The sequence below is a fragment of the Leptonotus elevatus genome, chromosome 10 (genome assembly GCF_054856555.1).
Source record: "Leptonotus elevatus isolate MCC_2025b chromosome 10, RoL_Lele_1.0, whole genome shotgun sequence".
Taxonomy (NCBI): Eukaryota; Metazoa; Chordata; class Actinopteri; order Syngnathiformes; family Syngnathidae; genus Leptonotus; species Leptonotus elevatus.
Window position 1 is genome coordinate 23,567,652 of NC_141248.1, and position 18,256 is coordinate 23,585,907.

General features: G+C 41.5%; 1 protein-coding gene across 6 annotated transcripts in view; it reads right to left on the bottom strand.

Moving 5' to 3' along the window:
• arhgef10la (Rho guanine nucleotide exchange factor (GEF) 10-like a) overlaps positions 1-18,256 on the bottom strand; it is a 118,497-nt gene that overhangs the window by 13,573 nt on the left and 86,668 nt on the right. For all 6 annotated transcript variants that reach the window (XM_086086499.1, XM_086086498.1, XM_086086496.1 and 3 more), the window contains 4 exons: positions 15,427-15,513; positions 6,871-7,091; positions 5,740-5,897; positions 2,759-2,901 (listed from right to left, as the gene is read on the bottom strand). In XM_086086499.1, the coding sequence (XP_085942625.1) occupies positions 2,759-2,901; positions 5,740-5,897; positions 6,871-7,091; positions 15,427-15,513 (609 nt within the window). The remainder of the gene's footprint in view (positions 1-2,758; positions 2,902-5,739; positions 5,898-6,870; positions 7,092-15,426; positions 15,514-18,256) is intronic.

Genomic DNA, 18,256 nt, shown 5'->3' on the forward strand with positions numbered 1-18,256 from the left:
TAAAACAACCCAGAAAGTTGGCTCAAATTGACCTATAAAGTGGATCGGTTAATTTTGATTTGCAATATTCATTTGCACCAAAAGAGAAAATATTAGTGTCAAAATAACAAAAAATAAAATAAAAAATAAAATAAAATAAAAACTTTTTCTATTAAATTTTAAACATGTGATTTTCAAACAAAGCTGTCAATTCTTTAGAGCATTCTTATATTACATATCTTGTATTCTTTATAACAAAAATTGCTTTAAGCTCAATTAAAAACCAAGCAAGTAAATAGTTCCCTAAAGTTTTCTACTTTAAATTAAATTTTCCCAAATTTCAACATAATTTCTTAATTTTTTTTTTTTTGAAGTGTAAAGAGTTTCCAGTGTCAGCATTTTTTTTTTTTTATAAAGTGAAAATTTAAATAAAATAAATGAATGAATGAATAAACAAATAAATAAATAAAAGTTCCCTGCATCTCACTGAGGGACAAATTCATGCGAATGTTGCTCATTTGTTTTTTTGTCAGGCTTCCGTGAAAGGTTTCAAAAGATCTTCGCTGTGAAAAATTGTCTGAATATGTTCGAAGAGACTTTGCGACACGTAAAAACCGCCTGCCAACATCTTACAAATCCTGACGAAAACCCTAAATTCGCTACGTTGGCAAGCATTCACCGCTCAGTGACATACCAGATTTATCGGCTTTCAGATTCGTAAAAACGGCACTTTGATATGACAGCTTGAAAATTGGAGCAGAGGGTGTAAATCTACAAACCTTTTTTTCGATTTCAGTCAACAACAAACGTATTATTCGGCAAACTGCGCGAGTATATTAACAAGTCGAGGACACATAATCCACATGACTTGCAAAAATCATCCCGAGGCTCTCTGAGCTTATGACGAGGTATCACATCCTTATGGCTGATGATTTATTCATGCCTGGCAATCCTCACTCTCTTTCGTGTGCAGCTTTGTCAGCAATACACTTGATTGTATAGCCACTTTTGCGCAGATTGCCGGCGATCCCTTCCGAGGCTTAAGTGGCGTCAAACGAGACGAGCGTGGGCGACCGGCAAAATTGATGTCGACGTGCGACGCTGGTGTGCAGAGGTGAAAAAAAATGAAGACGATACGCGCCGGTGAGCCTCCGAGGCCCGTCGGATGATACGTTCGACCGCGAGTTCCGCTTGCCGGCGCCGTGTCAAGTCAGCCCCCCCTGCGAGGGCGCATTAGGGAGGAAGACGAGGTTAGCTCCCAAGTAACCAGCGGCGACCCGTAAAGCTCCGCGGCAGAGGAGAGCGGTCAGCTCGGCTCATTAAGTCCTCACCTCAGACGATGGCAACTTTAGGAGTCGTCACTAACCAACATTCTTTGGATGTGCGTTTTGGGCCGTCGCCATGGCGGCCAACGCGGGGATTTAACGATAATGGAAACATCACGATATTAAAACTGACACAGTATTTATCGACGTCATGTCACAATATTAAAAGCAGCGCATCTGTCAAAAAGGCCCGCTTGATTTCCATTTGTGCTATTCCAGCACCCTCTGGTGGTTAGTTTATTAGTGCACTTCTTTTTAATTAGGCATGTTTTGGCCACTTGCGTTTAAGACCCACACCAATGGCCAGATGAAGGGGACGACAAATGGACTTGATTCACAATGTGTGCTTGCATATAATAATGACCTCAGCTAATTAGAATTCTATAGACGAGACATTTAAAATAAAAAGGCTGGCCAAGCCTTTTACTTTGTCATGTTTGTCTGTTATGTACAAAAAAACAATATTGTGCTTTTTCTTCTTCTCAAAATTTGAGTTTTTATTAGGGGTCTCGATCCGTATTACGATTCAATTCGATAAGAATCTATAAGTAGATTATTGCCATTTTTTTTTTTTTACTCAAATTTAGAAAATACTATTCGGTAAACTTGTGCATGTACCCTGCAAGATTTGTATGAAAATGTATTTATTTATCTGAAACTTCAGGCTTATGACTGTGAGCCACTGTATTTACCAAACAGGTTGAAATCTGTTTCATGTTTGAACAGCATTGAAATCAAATATTAAGGCTTAATGTTGCATTAATATAACATTCTTCCATGCTTAAAGTGTGAACCCTAAATCTAAGACGTTTTGTTGAATATGTCCATCAAAAATTTATCGTATATATTATATTATATATATATATATATATATACATATATATATATATATTATATTATATATATATATATTGTATATTTAATGGATAAAATTGATTTCCCACAGCATTTGTGTGTGTGAATATTCGTTATTTGAAGGACAAAGTCGATGTTAATTTCCTGTTAGCGTTTGAATGGGATCTTCCCTTCACTTTTAGCATTAGCACTAGGCTAGCAATGTTTTAAAAACGAAGCATGTTTTGTCGGAAACTTCGGTTTTCTTTGATGATAACTTTGTTCAGTCTATAGATTTTTTTTTTTTTGCAACCAGCACAGATTCAAAACAGCCAGTGCCGTATTTAGCAAAGCAGCCCCACAACATAAGCAAGCGTCCTCCATGTGTCCCTGAACATCACATTCTTTTCTTGGCATGCTTCACTTTTGCCTCTGTAAATACACAATAGAGCTCATGTGACTTTCCAAAAACAGAATTAGTAGGACCCTGCAGAGATTCAAAGTGCCGCGCCAGATGTAGCAAAGCAGCCGCAGAAACTAGTCAAAGAATATCAGTGTCACGTTATTTGCAGCAACAAGACAAAAATTAATAAAAACGATAAAAACAGTTCTTTCATTACCTTAGTGTTGAGGCTGCAGATGTCAACCACCGCGACCGAGTTGCCGCAGCTCGCCCAAACCGAGTCATCCAGCACCAAGAGGGTCCGCACCGGCTCGGAACCCAAGTTCACGCTTCTGCTGGAATCGGGATCCCAGAGATCATCTGCCAAATATGACAACCATCTCATCAAAAAGGGAGCCGGGGGATGATTTCAGCTTCATGTTGCTTTCATTAGTATCGCTTTTTAAATTTCATTTGTGTACGTAATGGATACAAGTAGGCAAGTTAACGAGGTATTGCGCATCATATCTGTGACCCGGTGTCCGGTGATTTCATGCTAAACTGCATTTTGTTACCAAATGACACACTGACCTTTTAATATTGCGTAATAAAGCGGGGAGGGGAAAAAAAAAGAACGTTTTCACTTTGATACCCGTACGGCTCTTTGGTCTCGCTTGGCCAGAGTGCGAAGGAAGTGGACCTTTTTCTCCTTTGAGGATTAATCACGAGGCGAGCTGCCACCTGATGATAAATTGAATTGCAATAAGCATTTCCTTTGCTGTGCATTAATGAAGTCAAATTAGAGAGTGGGCCGTAACCGGCCACTTAATTAACATTTTGAGTTGTTTATTTCCGCCTTTCATTGCGTTACATTGCCTTTGGACCCCAGCAGGTTAATTGCTTGGCCTGATAAAAAGGTCATTTTTTGTACCTTTTTCAAATGAAACCTGCTGTGCCACAGAACGTAACCGAGATTATTTTTTTCTTTCAAAGGTGCAACAATCAAAAGTAATTGTGTATCGACATGATGGAAAATTACACACAGCGTCTCCACTGGCCTGCTGGCCGGCCTGTGGCAAGTCCGGGAGATGAACGCGGGACAGTGGCAGTCTAAATCAGGGTTCACCAATTCCGGTCCTGGAGGTCCGGAGTCATGCAGGTTTTAGATGTTTACGCTTATCAACACCTGATACTAAAGATCAGGACAGTTATAAGGCATGCTGATGAGCTGATATCAGGTGTGCTAGTGGGTGGAATCTAAAACCTGCAGGACTCCGCACCTGCAGGACTCCGCACCTGCAGGACTCCGCACCTGCAAGACTCCGCACCTGCAGGACCGGAATTGGTGAACTCTAAATTTTGGCTCCTCAACAGTAAATAATCTTATTTCTGTAGCCCCCCCCCCCCCCCATAAAAGTGGACAGATTTCTTTGAATGCCCGAATCAAATGAAAACATTTGCTTTTACTTTGGAAAACAAAATGTTTGCCTTTATTTCCTGAAAAAATGTAAAAAAATCTTTACAATAGTATAGTACATGTCCCCCCACTAGTCTAAACATGACATTCTGATGAATATTATATTAGTGGAATACGAGTTATGAAGCAAAATCCAGCCGTTTTTATCCATCTCAGGGGGCGGCCATTTTGCCACTTGCTGTCGACTGAAGATGACATCAATGTTGCTCAGGTCTCAGGGAACGACCAATCACAGCTTAGCTTGAGAAAACCGATGAGCTGTGAGTGGAAAAATGGCCGCCCCCTAAGATGGATAAAAATGGCTGGATTTTGCTTCTTCTTTTGCTTCCAAAAATGTAATATTAATCAGAATGTCATGTTTAGACTATAGAGGTGACATAGACCATATTATTTTGAAGAAATGTTGAAGGTTGACTTCCACTTTAACGGAATCATAATGAATTGACGTTTGGGCATTTTCTGAATATTAATAATATATATATAACCATTCTCTGAACATTGAAATGAAAGCATATTTAAAAAAAATCCAAATCATCAATTAACCGCCAGCTACTAAAATAATCATTAGTGGCAGAGCTAATTTAACAGTACAATGTTGATTTTTAGGTCTCTCTTTTTTGCCTTTTGACGAGGATGCTTTGCGTGATGTGATGTAAAGGTCATTTTTTGCCGCACCCAAAAATCCTCACATGCATGTGACTGAGCGACATAGCAACCGCGTACTGCAGCTGGCCATGAATCTTGAACAGGTGCTCCAAACGCCTCCCGCTTCTCTACTGCCTTTTGATACACAAAGCGACTAATATTCCTTCCTCCATGTAATTCATCATCCTTTTGTTGGTATGGGGACGGCAGGAGCCTGTTTGACGTGATATCGCATCCCGGTACGAAGTGGATTTTTTTTTTATTATTATTATTTTTTTTAGAAGTGCTGCTGGGAGGGCACAACGCCTCAGTGCACCTGACATGTTGTCTGCCGCATGCTGTTGTTTCCGCACTGACAAAAACAATGCAAAGGGAAAGGTTGTCCGCCATTGGTTTAGTGAGACACGCCTCACATATGACAGGTAACATGCCAGTGGAATACGGTAGATGAGATTCTGTAAAAGATTCATATATATATATATATATGTGTCACGTTATTTGTCACGTTATTTGATATTCTTTGACTATATATATATATATATATATATATATATATATATATATATATATATATATATATATATATATATATATATATATATATATATATATATATATATATATATGTTTATATGTTTTATATTTACTATTAGAACATCTCCTTTCAATGACAAAAAAAAGGGTGGAAGAATACAAAGTAAAGAGAAAATGAGCTGTGCTGTTGTCAACACAAAAGTTGAGAATCCCGGAATTCACAATTTACCTGCTACCTAAAAGCCACCTGGGTTTTATGAAAAAGCATATGCACCAAAGTTGAGAGTTCTTCTGTTACAAATTAAGATTCTCAGAAATATTTTGCAAAAGTATTGTTTGGCAAACGAGGCGAATAACAATTCAATCAATCATAACGTGCCAAAGTCGAGAGGAAAACGCAGTCGAGCCAAGTCGCCATGGATACCAGGCTGCTATTAGTCATAGACGAAACGGAATGCAAAAGAACACACCAATAAGACAACGTTCTGGAATTGAGACAAAATAGACATTTGCACATACGGACAAGCAAATCATTGTGCTGGCACGGTGCCGAGAAAGCTTACCGCTGCTTTTCCTCCCGTAAGCCATCAAGGTGCCGTCGCGCAGGCCAGCAAACAGGAAGCAAGGCGAGTGTTTCAGGCACAGCACGGGGCAGCCCTGCGGGTTGCTGAGGGTCAGGAGGCACTGAGCTGCCGCGTCCACGCTGCCGTACACCAGAATTCTGAAGAGGGAACAAAGTGGGATCGAGATGTATTGAGGCATTCAGCAAACGCATCTGAGAGGAAAAGAATCATTTTTATCATCATCATGGATCATGAATTAGAATCATTTTAGCCTTCGGCACCGCTAAGTGGCCGCCACAGCTAGCCAAGTCGTCACATCTAGCCAAGTCGTCACAGCTAACCAAGTCGTCCTCATCAAAGCTAACCAAGTCAGCCAAGTCAAGTCAAGGCAAATCAGGTCCTGTCACATCACGCTCGTTCCAGTAATGGCGACCAGTCCTCTCACGTCCCCGTCCAGTCCTGGCGACGAGTCCAGTACCGCCCCGTCCATTCCTGGTGACCAGTCACGTCCTGTCCAGTCCTGGCGACTAGTCCAGTCACGTCACGTCAAGTCACGAATGTCTGCTCACCTTTCTCACTATGGTTAATAAAAGTACCACGCACTGCACTTGATTTCTGTTTCCCTGCATTTGGGTCCACCATCCCCGATCCACTCACGTTCCCTCATGACAGGTGAGTGATGTGGGCGTCAGCAAATGAGAGAGTCGTCGGCTATTTTCAGCAAATGGTGTAAAACTGTATTATGTGTTTGTTTCTTTGACTTTTAAATGTTCTTTGAATTATGTAAAGCGCATTGAGTTAGCTTGTGTATGAAATCGCCTTTAAGAGGCGGGGTCCGGTGGGGTGGCTCGTGACATGCAGCTTGTGTATGCTCATTTTGTTTTCATTTTATTTTTTCTATTTTGTCCACATTTTGGGCTTGCATTTTTTCCGTGTTCCACTAAGTCTAAAATGTGTTTAAAAGGCGTGTTTTAGTAATTTAATGTGTTTAAACCATGTGGGAAGGGTAAGAGTAAAAAAAAAAATAAAATAGGTTCTCTGTATGTCACAGATTTTTACCAATTGGGTGCAGATCTGGAACGTATTCCCTTGTGATAAACGAGGGGGTTTCAGTTTCTTTTATTATCTCACCGTCCGTCGTGTAATCCGACACAGATGCCGGCGCCGTTTCCCGGGGGGACCTTGTGAGCCGCGGCCTCCATCGCCTCCTCGGTGGGGGAAGCTTCCGGCACGTATTCCAGACAGCGGACGGGGGAGCCCACTTGCAAGCTCTTCACGGCCCTCGGCAGGGGCCGGTTGAGGGAAAATATCTCAATCTGGCCCTGAGAGGCTTCCTGCCCGCCAGCAGCGACCTGCAGGGAGAAAGCAGGCTGCTTGACAATCATCTCTTCTCCAGTAAAAGGCAAAAATAACTTGTTTGGTGCAGACTAAAACGCACACACAAAGAATGACTGACCCTGATAAATTAATTCACAAAAAGTTCAGAATTTTAAGATTTGGGCTGACATTTCAGGGTAAACCTTAATTGCACTTACACGAGAGCCTCGCCGATTTCCCGGGCCAATTAATCAAAGATAATTGCAACAAGACTATTATACAGCTTACAGTTTACCGTTCTTAAGTTGACAGTGTGACAAATAAAGACCCTGATTTTAATTTAGTAGTGTACTGCTTTGCCTTGAGTCATATTTTGGGTATTGTAAGAATTTTTGATCATGACCAGTAGTGATAGACTGACTAGACTGATTATTGGTCAAGGAGGTTGATAATATACATTTGGAGCCACTATTTACTTTCATTAAAAGGGAAAATGCTAGCAACAAACAGTTATTATGGTTGAAATGTCTTTAAGCATATTGAAAAGCTTATCAGATTTGCAAAATGTTGAAGTTTCACCCCCCCAACCCTCCCGAGTTTGTCATTTGTAGCTGCAGGCTGCTCATGTTGAATGTTAAACACGTAATCATAAAATACATTCACGAAGTCATCTAGTCTTCTTCAGTTCGGGAGAAGTGAGTTCTCAAAAAGGATCAGTGTTGCTTAGCAAGTTTGTAGGGTCGAGAAACAATTGATCGCTGGAGTTCATTAACTCTTTTTTTTCCTTTTTTTTTTTTTACCACTTGTGCTGACTTTTGGAAGTTTGACGGTCACATGGGTGTTGGTATTAGATATGATCAAGGTTGCACAGCAAAGTCATAATAATTAAAGCTGTAAACTGTGATGGAGGTGCTCTTGCACTCATTTTTTGGGTGAATTCACCCTAAACGGCTCTTTCGACCCAAAAATTGCTGACTTTCTGTTCAATTTGGGACATTGAGCCCTTGAGACTTTTCCGTGTGTCCTGTTATGATACACGTCCACCCAATTTTGTGTCTATTGATAAAACTGAGGTTTGGGGCTATTTTCTTTTTTCTTTAGGATCTGAAAATGTTCCGTTCCGTTCCGTCTTCAATTCCGCTTATCCGGGGTCGGGTCGCGGGGGCAGCAGCTTTAGCAGGGAAGCCCAGACTTCCCTCTCCCTAGCCACTTCAGCCAGCTCCTCCGATGGGATCCCAAGGCGTTCCCAGGCCAGCCGTGAGACGTAGTCTCTCCAGCGTGTCCTGGGTCGTCCCCGGGGCCTCCTACCGGTAGGACATGCCCGGAACACCTCCCCAGGGAGGCGCCCAGGAGGCATCCGAACCAGATGCCCCAGCCACCTCAACTGGTTCCTCTCAACGTGGAGGAGTAGCGGCTCGACGCTGAGTCCCTCCCGAATGACCGAAAATCTGAAGATCTGAAAATGTTTCACCAGAATACACAAAATTCGCCCCCACCCCCCAAAAAAATGTTACGCTTGGATGGGGTAGATTTTCAAGTGCGATGAAAAAAGGAAAATGCAAATTTTGGCTATGGAAATAGGTTTTTGCGAATAATTGCTGGCAAAACCGGATATTACGTCACACGTACGTTTGTAGTCACAGAGCGATGGTGGACGATAAAGTAAGGTATGTTTGCGGGGATGACGAAACAGAAATCTTTTTGGAATGAATTAAAGAAGCAAATATGAATGCAATTTTCAATGGAAAACCGCAAAGAAATGCTACGGTTTATCAAGAATTACAAAAGCAAACTCATACGACGTCATCGCACGGCGCAGTCGCTTCCTGTCCTTCTTCTTCTTCTTTTAAATTACTGGTGGATCACATTTCTATGGTGTATACTGCCACCTACCGCCTCGAGTCCCCTCTCAATATTCCCAAAAGAAGACCAGATGGAAACGGGCATAAGTCGCATGTCCGTTTTGCGCATTTTCACAAAATTCGCTTAAAAATTCAAAACAATTGGATGGAAACTTGACTTATGTCAAGTAAAAAAAGAAAATGGTCGCACGACTATGTGCGATACAAATTCACATTATAACGAAACGTCTGGTGTTCCGCAGGGTTCCATCCTGGGGCCTCTGTTGTTTTCATTGTATATGCTGCCCATGCTGGGTTCCATCTTAAGAAAACAGCGGTGGTTGTTTTAAAAGTGTTTTACAAACACAGAGTAGAGATGCGTCGAGTGATGGGAGTCAGCGCTACATGTCCACAATTAAGTATGACGCAGTTCCATCTTGATACATTTTCAGCAATTACCATTAAACATTTATCCAACATTTCGAAACAAATCTCTGAATTCAGTTTTCTGAAATGCTCCGCTTTGGTCAAATGATATGGAAGGAGTTTGTTGACGAATGACGCCTTTGGAAATACACGTGACGACGACGTCCTGGTGAAAAGGTCCATATGGCTTCATTAATCTCTTCTGCGGAACACCTCAGCGGAGGTTCGCACAAAAATACGAGGGCCTTTCTTGGCGGGGGGGGGGGGGGAGCAAAGATTTGTTCCCCGGCTAAATCACATCATGCGATGGTGACAGGAGCTAAATATAGTCTTTAGCCCCTCTCCTCCACGCTCACCCTTATTTGCATGCATTCATTTGTGTGATTTGTATCAGCGCGAAGGATCTGGACAGGAGAGATCCTGTGGGCTCTGGAGGATGAGCCAGAACAAATAATGGGCTGTTGAACAGGCTGAGAAGAAGATAGCGAGGACTTATCTCGCCGCGAGGGGCTCAAGGAAAAGATGCTTTCAAGTGGCGCCTCTCCACCTACACGCCCGCCTCGCCATTCACACGCTCACGTTTCCCCCCCTCGTGACAGCCAGCGCCGCGTTCCTGGCAACGCGCTCGCCACTCATTTAGGGAAACTAGCGATGTGGAGTCACGATCTGGACCCGGTCCCGCTCGCCGCTCAGGGGGGAGGCGGCCACTTCCCAAATGCTTTGCCAGCTTTAATAAGATTGCTTTGGAGAGCGGGGGAGACGGTGGGGGGCGCACGAGCGAGACAAGAGACGAGGGGCACCAGTTGTTGTTGGATGCTTTTCGGCCTCGCCAGCACCCTTCAACAATCACAAATGTAAATAGAAAACCAAATGATGCTGGTCCAATAAATCAGCACGAATCGCAGGGGATTGGGTGGCAAACAAAAAGATTCATAATTGTCTAGAAGTGCTACAAATTGCCAGAAAATCACTTGCACCTTTAAGACAAGGCAATGGCCTGATTAAATGGAGCTCCTACATTTGAATTATTATTACAACGAGTATTACGAGTTTCAATATATATATTTTTTACTTTTAATTCACATTTAATGTTTTAAAAATATTACCACGCAGTAATATTATTGAAAAAATATAATTACAATATTTCTAATAATTTATAATCCAATAAAAAAAATGTTGCGGTAAATCATAAAAATGGGAAACTTCATTATATATTCAAATATATATATATTTTTTAATTAATTTATAAAAAAATTAATATCATGTTGGTGCCATTACGGGTTATGGTGTGAAAAAATGCATTCCATCTTTTTTTAAATGTTGGAATAAGATTCACATAAAACATGGAAACAGTTAAAGTTAGTTACGTGCTATGAATACTTTCTAGATGAAAGATTTTTGTCAGAATGGCAGAATTTTTTTTTTTTTTAAGTTTGCACATTTTATTTCTGTCACTTATAATTGAGATTTTTTTTCATCGTTTTATCAGTAGTGGGCTACCAGCACAAACCAATACAGCATCAAAACAGACGGCCTGTGTGTGTAATATTTTTATTTCTCATCAAATACTGCAATTTATTTTCTCATATTAGGTATATTAACTCATTCTCTGCCATTGACGCATATGGATGTCAAAGATAAATTTTTACACAGCCGTATTCTAAATACGCCATCAATACAATATTAATAAATAATATTAACAATAATAATAATAAATAAATACACTATTTTCCTCCAAACTCTACACACAACATCCCTAATGACACATGAAAAAGGTTTTATTTAAAAGTTGACGAAAAACAGAAAAGGAATAAAAATTAAGCACTGTAAATTGAATACTAGCGTAAACCTCAAAACCTGATCCCAAATCAGGACCTATCACGCGGGACAGCGGGCCCGGAAAAAGATCAAATGTAAGGCATAGGCACCAAATTTCTGTACACATCTGACATGCGCATCAACCCACAAATGCACATTCCTTAAAAAAGGGGGCATCATTTAAAAGCAAAATAGGCAGACTTCCCAACGGAAGGCACGTTTAGCCATTCAGAAGCCATGGAAAAAAAAAAAGCAAGGCCAACCGCCTTGGTTATGCGTTCCGACGCCTCCGTTCCAAAACGCAGTATGAGATAAAAGAGTAGCGGCGTTCAAGGCCGGAGGCCGCCTACACAGTGACGGTGTCGCATTATGAATAGCTTTGTGCGCATTAACAGCTGCTTCAGCAAGTCTATTAAGTTGATATATTACAAAGAGAGCGATGCTGGCACTACCGAGATCACCCGGAATGCTGCATGGTGCACTGCAGCAACTCGTTGGCCTAACAGCATAATTGCTCAAATCATTTTCCCAGAAAACGAATACAAACGCAACAAAGTCTGGTTGGCTCGATTCAACCTGTGCAAATTAACCTGACCTGAATGGCGGCCAATGTACACAGACAAAAACAAAAAACTTTATTTATTTATAATTTAGTTTAGGGGTGTCAGGCGATTACATTTTTTAATCATAATTAATTGCATGACTTCAATGGTTAACTCCATATCTGATCTAAATATACAATAACATTTACAGCAAAATATTTTTTCCTAATTTTCATACTCTTGTTAACACAACTAATAGAAATATGGCTGCATATTTTAGTCATTGCTACAGTAATTTCATAATTCATAAAATTTAGTTAATATCACACTCGTATTTTACAGTAGAGTAGAGACATTTTTTAATTTTGATTTGTGTTGGTCATTTTTCTGCCACTAGATGGCAGAATTGCATTTGTAGGATGGTGGTGACAGCTCAGCGCATTTTTCTTTTCATATTAAGCGCTATCTAATTTTTAATTGTGAATTTCTGCACATTTTTAAAATTGTAAAATACAACTTGACCCCAAGTCAACCGTCAACCCTACCGGCAGGAGGCCCCGGGGACGACCCAGGACACGCTGGAGAGACTACGTCTCACGGCTGGCTTGGGAACGCCTTGGGATCCCATCAGAGGAGCTGGCTGAAGTGGCTAGGGAGAGGGAAGTCTGGGCTTCCCTGCTAAAGCTGCTGCCCCCGCGACCCGACCCCGGATAAGCGGAATTGAAGACGGAACGGAACAACTTGACCCCAGTCTCCACAAATATATGCATTATTATTACTGCTAAATTTTGACGTGGAAGTGTCTGCTGCGTTGCGGCCGAAATTACCCCACGACAGGCTTTCCAAGTACGGGGCGGTCATTAATTGCGCATTAAAATTTTGGGGGGACGTTAAAGGAACTTGAACTCAAAATTCACGCACTATTTTTAACACCCATAATTAATTTATTATTAATTATTTTTTTATTTTATTTTATTGTTTTGTATTTATTTGAATTGATACTGATATTGACTAACCATAAAAAATACGAGGCAAATAAATGAGTAGTAAACCCCAAATCGGCGCGGGTTGACTGTATTTCAAAACACAAGGCGTGGAAAGTACAGTCGGCTGAATGTCAGTATTGATCTCCGAATGGTCAGCGACAGCGTGGACAAATCAAGCGATGGGCTGGAAGGCGCCAGATGAAGCAGGAACTCCCAGCAGGACCGCGATGCAAGAGGCTCCTTATTGAACGCGCATTCATATTGCAGGTTGAATTTGCGAGCCAGCAGCGGAAAGGAAGTGAGAGCCTTTTGAGTTATTGAGTGTCAAGGCGCACGGGAGTCAGCACATCCCCACGGCGGGCTGTTTAGGGATCGCTAAAAGAAAATCATGAGCGTTTAGGGAAATAACGCGGCTTGGAAAGAGTGACAACCCTTAGCGCACGTTCATCTTTCTCTCGGGCAAGCGTTGGCAAAGGTTAATAGTTCTTTGACCTGGCGTCACCCGAGCTGACCGTTTTTTTTATGAATATAATGAAAAAGTCAAGCGCAGTAGGTGCGAGGAAATAAAATACAAGCACCAAGAGGAATCCACCTAACAAAAAGGAAAAGAGCAGCATATCAGGCGAACTGAATGTGAAGCGATGGTTCTCGCCTGCAAGAACTCTGGGATGCTAATTTTGCCTATTCACCACTTTTCCCTTCCCACCCAAGGAAAAAAACAACCAATCAGAGACAGAAGGCGTGACTGACAAGGTGTCAGTCATCTGCTGTCATAGCGGGCAGGATTCGACTTTGGCCACAATGTGCCGTCGGAATCTAGGTAAGCTATTTTAAACAAAAAAACAACAACTTTATCTGTTTTTTTCTTCTTCCCCTTTTTCATGATGCATGTTTTGACTGGTGCAGCTCCAGATACGACTTACCCAGAAGCGTAGAAATATGTTTTTCAATACCTTGTCATTCACTCCCCAAAACGTATTCATACGTTTAAAAATAAATAAATAAATAATAATTATGCGAGAGCATACAGAAGGCATTGATGCAGCTTCTGACTTGAAGGGGTTGCTTAAAGCAATGGTAGTTATTGCAAAAACGGCCAGCAGGTGGCAGCAGAGTATAAGAGATCAGCCAGGGCCATGTTGCAACAAGCTCTTTTGTTTTCAACAGGTTTGTGAATAATGATGAAACTTAGCTATATTCTAATGCTAATTGCTGCAAAAGGGGAACAGATAGAAATAGACTCTAATCTTTCTTTTGGTCGGTTCCATTTTTTGATAGCAATAGAACAGAACATTCTGTGGACCTTGCACAAAATCAGTCAAAATCCAGTAAAAACAGTCGGGAGCGAAGAGGGCTGCTTCAGTGAAAATGGCTGGGAGTGAACGAGTTAAAGTCCGAGTTAGCATGTTTATTTATTTAGTCATTGGAAAAATGGCAAAATGATTTTGAACGAATGTCAACATTCTTCGCTCCACAAAAGCCATCAAAGTGAGAACACTGATCCGCGCCGTGCCTCTTGGCCAGCCCACGCCAGCTTTAGCCACTTTCTGGGCCGAAAGAGGATTACCTGATGAGATGCCCACCAACCCACCGCAAACATTCCAAAAATAAATACTGCATCATATTTTTTTTGTCTTTGTGTTTTTCCAGGCAACTGCAGCTGAATTCCCACAAGTCCGTCTGCTTTGCGATGACTTCAACAAAGGCACAGCAGCACGTACCGACAACTTACCTTTATGTTATACCGGCTCACGGTTTCCTAGCAACATCTGCCTGCACTTGGCCTTGGGATATACGCCGATGCCTTGACTTGTGAGCTTATATGTTACGTGAGCACGTTCATAACTCAAAACGCCCACCTCGCAAATCATCTTTCTCTATTTAAATGAATGGAAATGCTATTAATCCATTCCAGTCCCCCCACAGAACACTTTTTTTTGGGGGGGGGGGGATTTTTCATTAGTGTGAGTTTTTGTAATTAGTTTTTATTTTGTTTAAATTTTTTTTTATCCAGTTGGTTTTAATTCCTTTTTAGAGCATGTTTGATTGTTTCTATTGTCTTCAAAAAATGTTTTTTTATTTTTTATTAATTGCAGTATTATTTTTTTATTTTTTATATATATGCCGTATTTGTTGAGCACATGATAAAAAATATAGTGTACAATGCTACAATTTTCAAACGACTGGCTGATCTTCTTCTTTTTTTTGCGGACATACAGCAATGCCCAAATAAATCTAAAATAAGCCCTGACGGTTCATGTATGATTATAGAACTTGACAAAGACAAAAATGAAGAACATTTTCGCATTAATTATAGTCATACAGTCTAAAAACGTAAAGATGTAGTTTCAGTTAGTTGTCCTGTTTTAAAAAAGCATTTTCGTTTTTATTTTACTTTGTTAACCAAAATGATTTTGTTGAATTTTTATCATTAGTTGTCATTCACTATAATAACCTTAGTTTCCTGCCAACAAAAAAACAAAAAAACAAAAAAAAAAACACCTAAATAAATAAATAAAATGTCTGGGCAACAGCTCATATCTTAATTAATGATATCTTCAATCGGGTCACCCGTAAATCGAGGCACTGTAATTCCTGTTCTATTCTTCAAACAGAGTTTCTTAAGTAATGGTTGCGAGGTTAAAGGTGAAATGATGGAAAATAGTAGACAGTGGATTCCTTTATCTTCCCATTGATTCTGGTTACTGTTGAGTGTGTGTGCGTGCGTGTGCGTGCGTGCGCGCGTGCGTTACTCACCCAAAGGAAGCCTTGAGGTAAGGATGTGCTGGCTGCCGAGAAGCCCAACATCGCACAGTGAACAGGATTGTGGATGGCAGCTTCAAGCTACGGGAGACAAAATCAATATTGATTTCTCATGCATCACCTCACCACTTTTTCTTTTCTTTTTTTTTCCCTTCTCCTTTCCTGGCTTCCAAGCTGTCTCGCTGCATTTTATCAAAGCGACACACACATTTGGCGCCGGCTCTGACACTTTCCGCAAATTCGATTTGGTTCAAAGCTCCTTGATGGGCCTTTGCTAAGGACTTTGTTATCCGGCGAGTGACTGATGACACTCCGGCCTCGTTGGAGGGCAAGCGCACGTGGAAGTGACATCAAAATTGGCAACAGGTCATGTCACAACAAAAGTTGTGTTTTCGATTCAAAAAAGGTCCCTTTTCACATGTGCTACTTTTTGTGAAAAGAAGTTGGCAACCTGTTGTATGACGTAAGCTCATATTTGTGTGAAACTTCCTACGATGTGGCCAAAAACCTGTCGAAATTGGATTTGGTGCCGAGGGCGTATGTCGAAGTGATACATCTGGACTGAGAGGCAAACTTTTTATCTTCCATCTGCCCCCATCCCCCCCCCCCCCCCCCATCCCGTGCAGGACCATCAGGCTCAGGTACAGCTTCTTTCCCAAAGATGCTCGCTTGGACCGACATTATCCCTGCATGCTGAACATTTCAAACAAAAAAATAATAATACTTTTTTTTTATACTCTACAAAAAAATATAAATGCTATAAACACTTTTGGTTTTGCTCCCATTTTTTATGATATGAACTCAAAGATCAAAAACTTTTCCCACCATTTTCTCTCAAATTTTGTTCACAAGCCAGTCTAACTGTGACAGTGAACACTTCTCCTTTGCCGAGATCATCTATCCCACCTCACAGGTATGGATGCTGATTAATCACCATGATTAGTGCACAGGTGTGCCTTAGACTGGCAACAATGAAAGGACACTCTGAAAGGTGCAATTTTGTTTTATTGTGTGTGTGTGTGTGGGGGGGGGGTGGGGGGGGGTTACTGGGGACCCAGAAAACCAGTTAGTACTGACTGGACAGTAGTGGCCGTTTATTGCGGGCTGTCTAAGGCACATCTGTGCACTAATCATGGTGTCTAATCAGCATCCACACCTGTGAGGTGGGATGGATTATCTCGGCAAAGGAGAAGTGCTCGCTATCACAGTTAGACTGGTTTGTGAACAATATTTGAGAGAAATGGTGATATTGTGGAAGAGGTTTTACATCTTTGAGTTTATCTCATAAAAAATGGTCGCAAAAACAACATTTTTGTTTAGTATATATGTGCATTGATATTTCACAAGTATGGAGATTTACTGGGCTAATCTGGGAAATGCGTGTTGTAATGACAATACGATTGATTGAATTCATTTTTTTTTCCTTTTTCTTTCAATGACCTCCCCGAACCGCACACCCACGCGTCGACTCAAGTCCTGACACGGACTTCTGACATAAGCATCAGTCACATAGAAGTACACAATCGGGCTACTGATGACACGCGCTCCACAGCACAGGGTCAAGGTCATACAATTCATACTTTCAATTATTTTCTAAACAGTCGAATATGTTGCTTTTTTTATAAGCGCTTTTATAATGCTATTGCATTCAACCAACTGCACAATACTTTCTGCTTAACGTGTTGTACATGGCGCATTTAAGCGTCCTTGTGTCTCTTGAATGGCGCTGTTATGAACATTACTATAATAATTACCAAAATATTCTATTCAGTAAATCTTTTTTTTACATCAATACATCTCAAACTCTGTTGAGCCATGGCGCAAATTTTCCTTTAAAAATAATCCAAAAAGTTTAACTGTATGCATGTTACTTATGTGCCTTCTGCCATCTAGTGGAAGAGCATCGAATTGCTCCGCATGTCAATATATGTTGCTGGCATAAATAGATGAACCACCACACATCCCCATTATTCACAAAAAAATAATAATAATCACCCATTTGCTCTTTTTGTGCTCCATCCAAACCTGTGAAGATCTCAAATCAAAGTGACGCAACGTCGCCATCTACAGGGATCTGTTTGTCATTACAGTGTTTTACAAACCTGCATTTCACACTCAAACTGGTAGTAGTCACTGATTAACTAGCCCGGAATGAGGCGGAGGGGTTTGAAAAACGAAGGCGTCGCCTCGGCAGCTGATGCATCCCTGCTTCATCGCTGCGGAAAGCACTTCTTCAAGGTAGCGTTTTATCTGCAGCGGGCCTGATTATTATGATTTGGAGCGTGACCGTCAAACGTGGGCCATGCGACAGGCAGCGCGGCTAATCGGCGGGCGGGGGATGAGTGGAAAGGGTTGGGGGGGCGGAGGTTGGTCCGCCTTTCTCTGTCGTCCTCCGCGCTAGCCAACATCAATCTCCGGTGATTTATCGTCCCCGGCAAACAGGGCCCGCCCCCTTTTTTCTTCTCCCGGGTGTGTTTGTAAACAAAAAAGGTCAACGGCCGTTGTTTTCTCCATCCGCTATGCCTACCAACAAATTACCCCCCCCCCCCCCCTCACCCCCACCCCAGCACCACATCCCGACTGTCTGTCTCCGTCATTAGGCTCGACCTAACTTGTTCCTCCGGAAAACTTTTTCAACCTTCTGCTAGACCTCGACGTGAAAGGACGTTTTTTTTTTTTTTTTTTTTTTTTTTTAATAGATGATTAATTACCAGCCGCCATAACAGTCCACCATATGGAGGTGACGGCACGGGAAGGAAGTTGCGGGGAACCGGACCGGCGCCATCCAGTGGACTTTGCTGCTGGATTTTTATCAGTCACATGA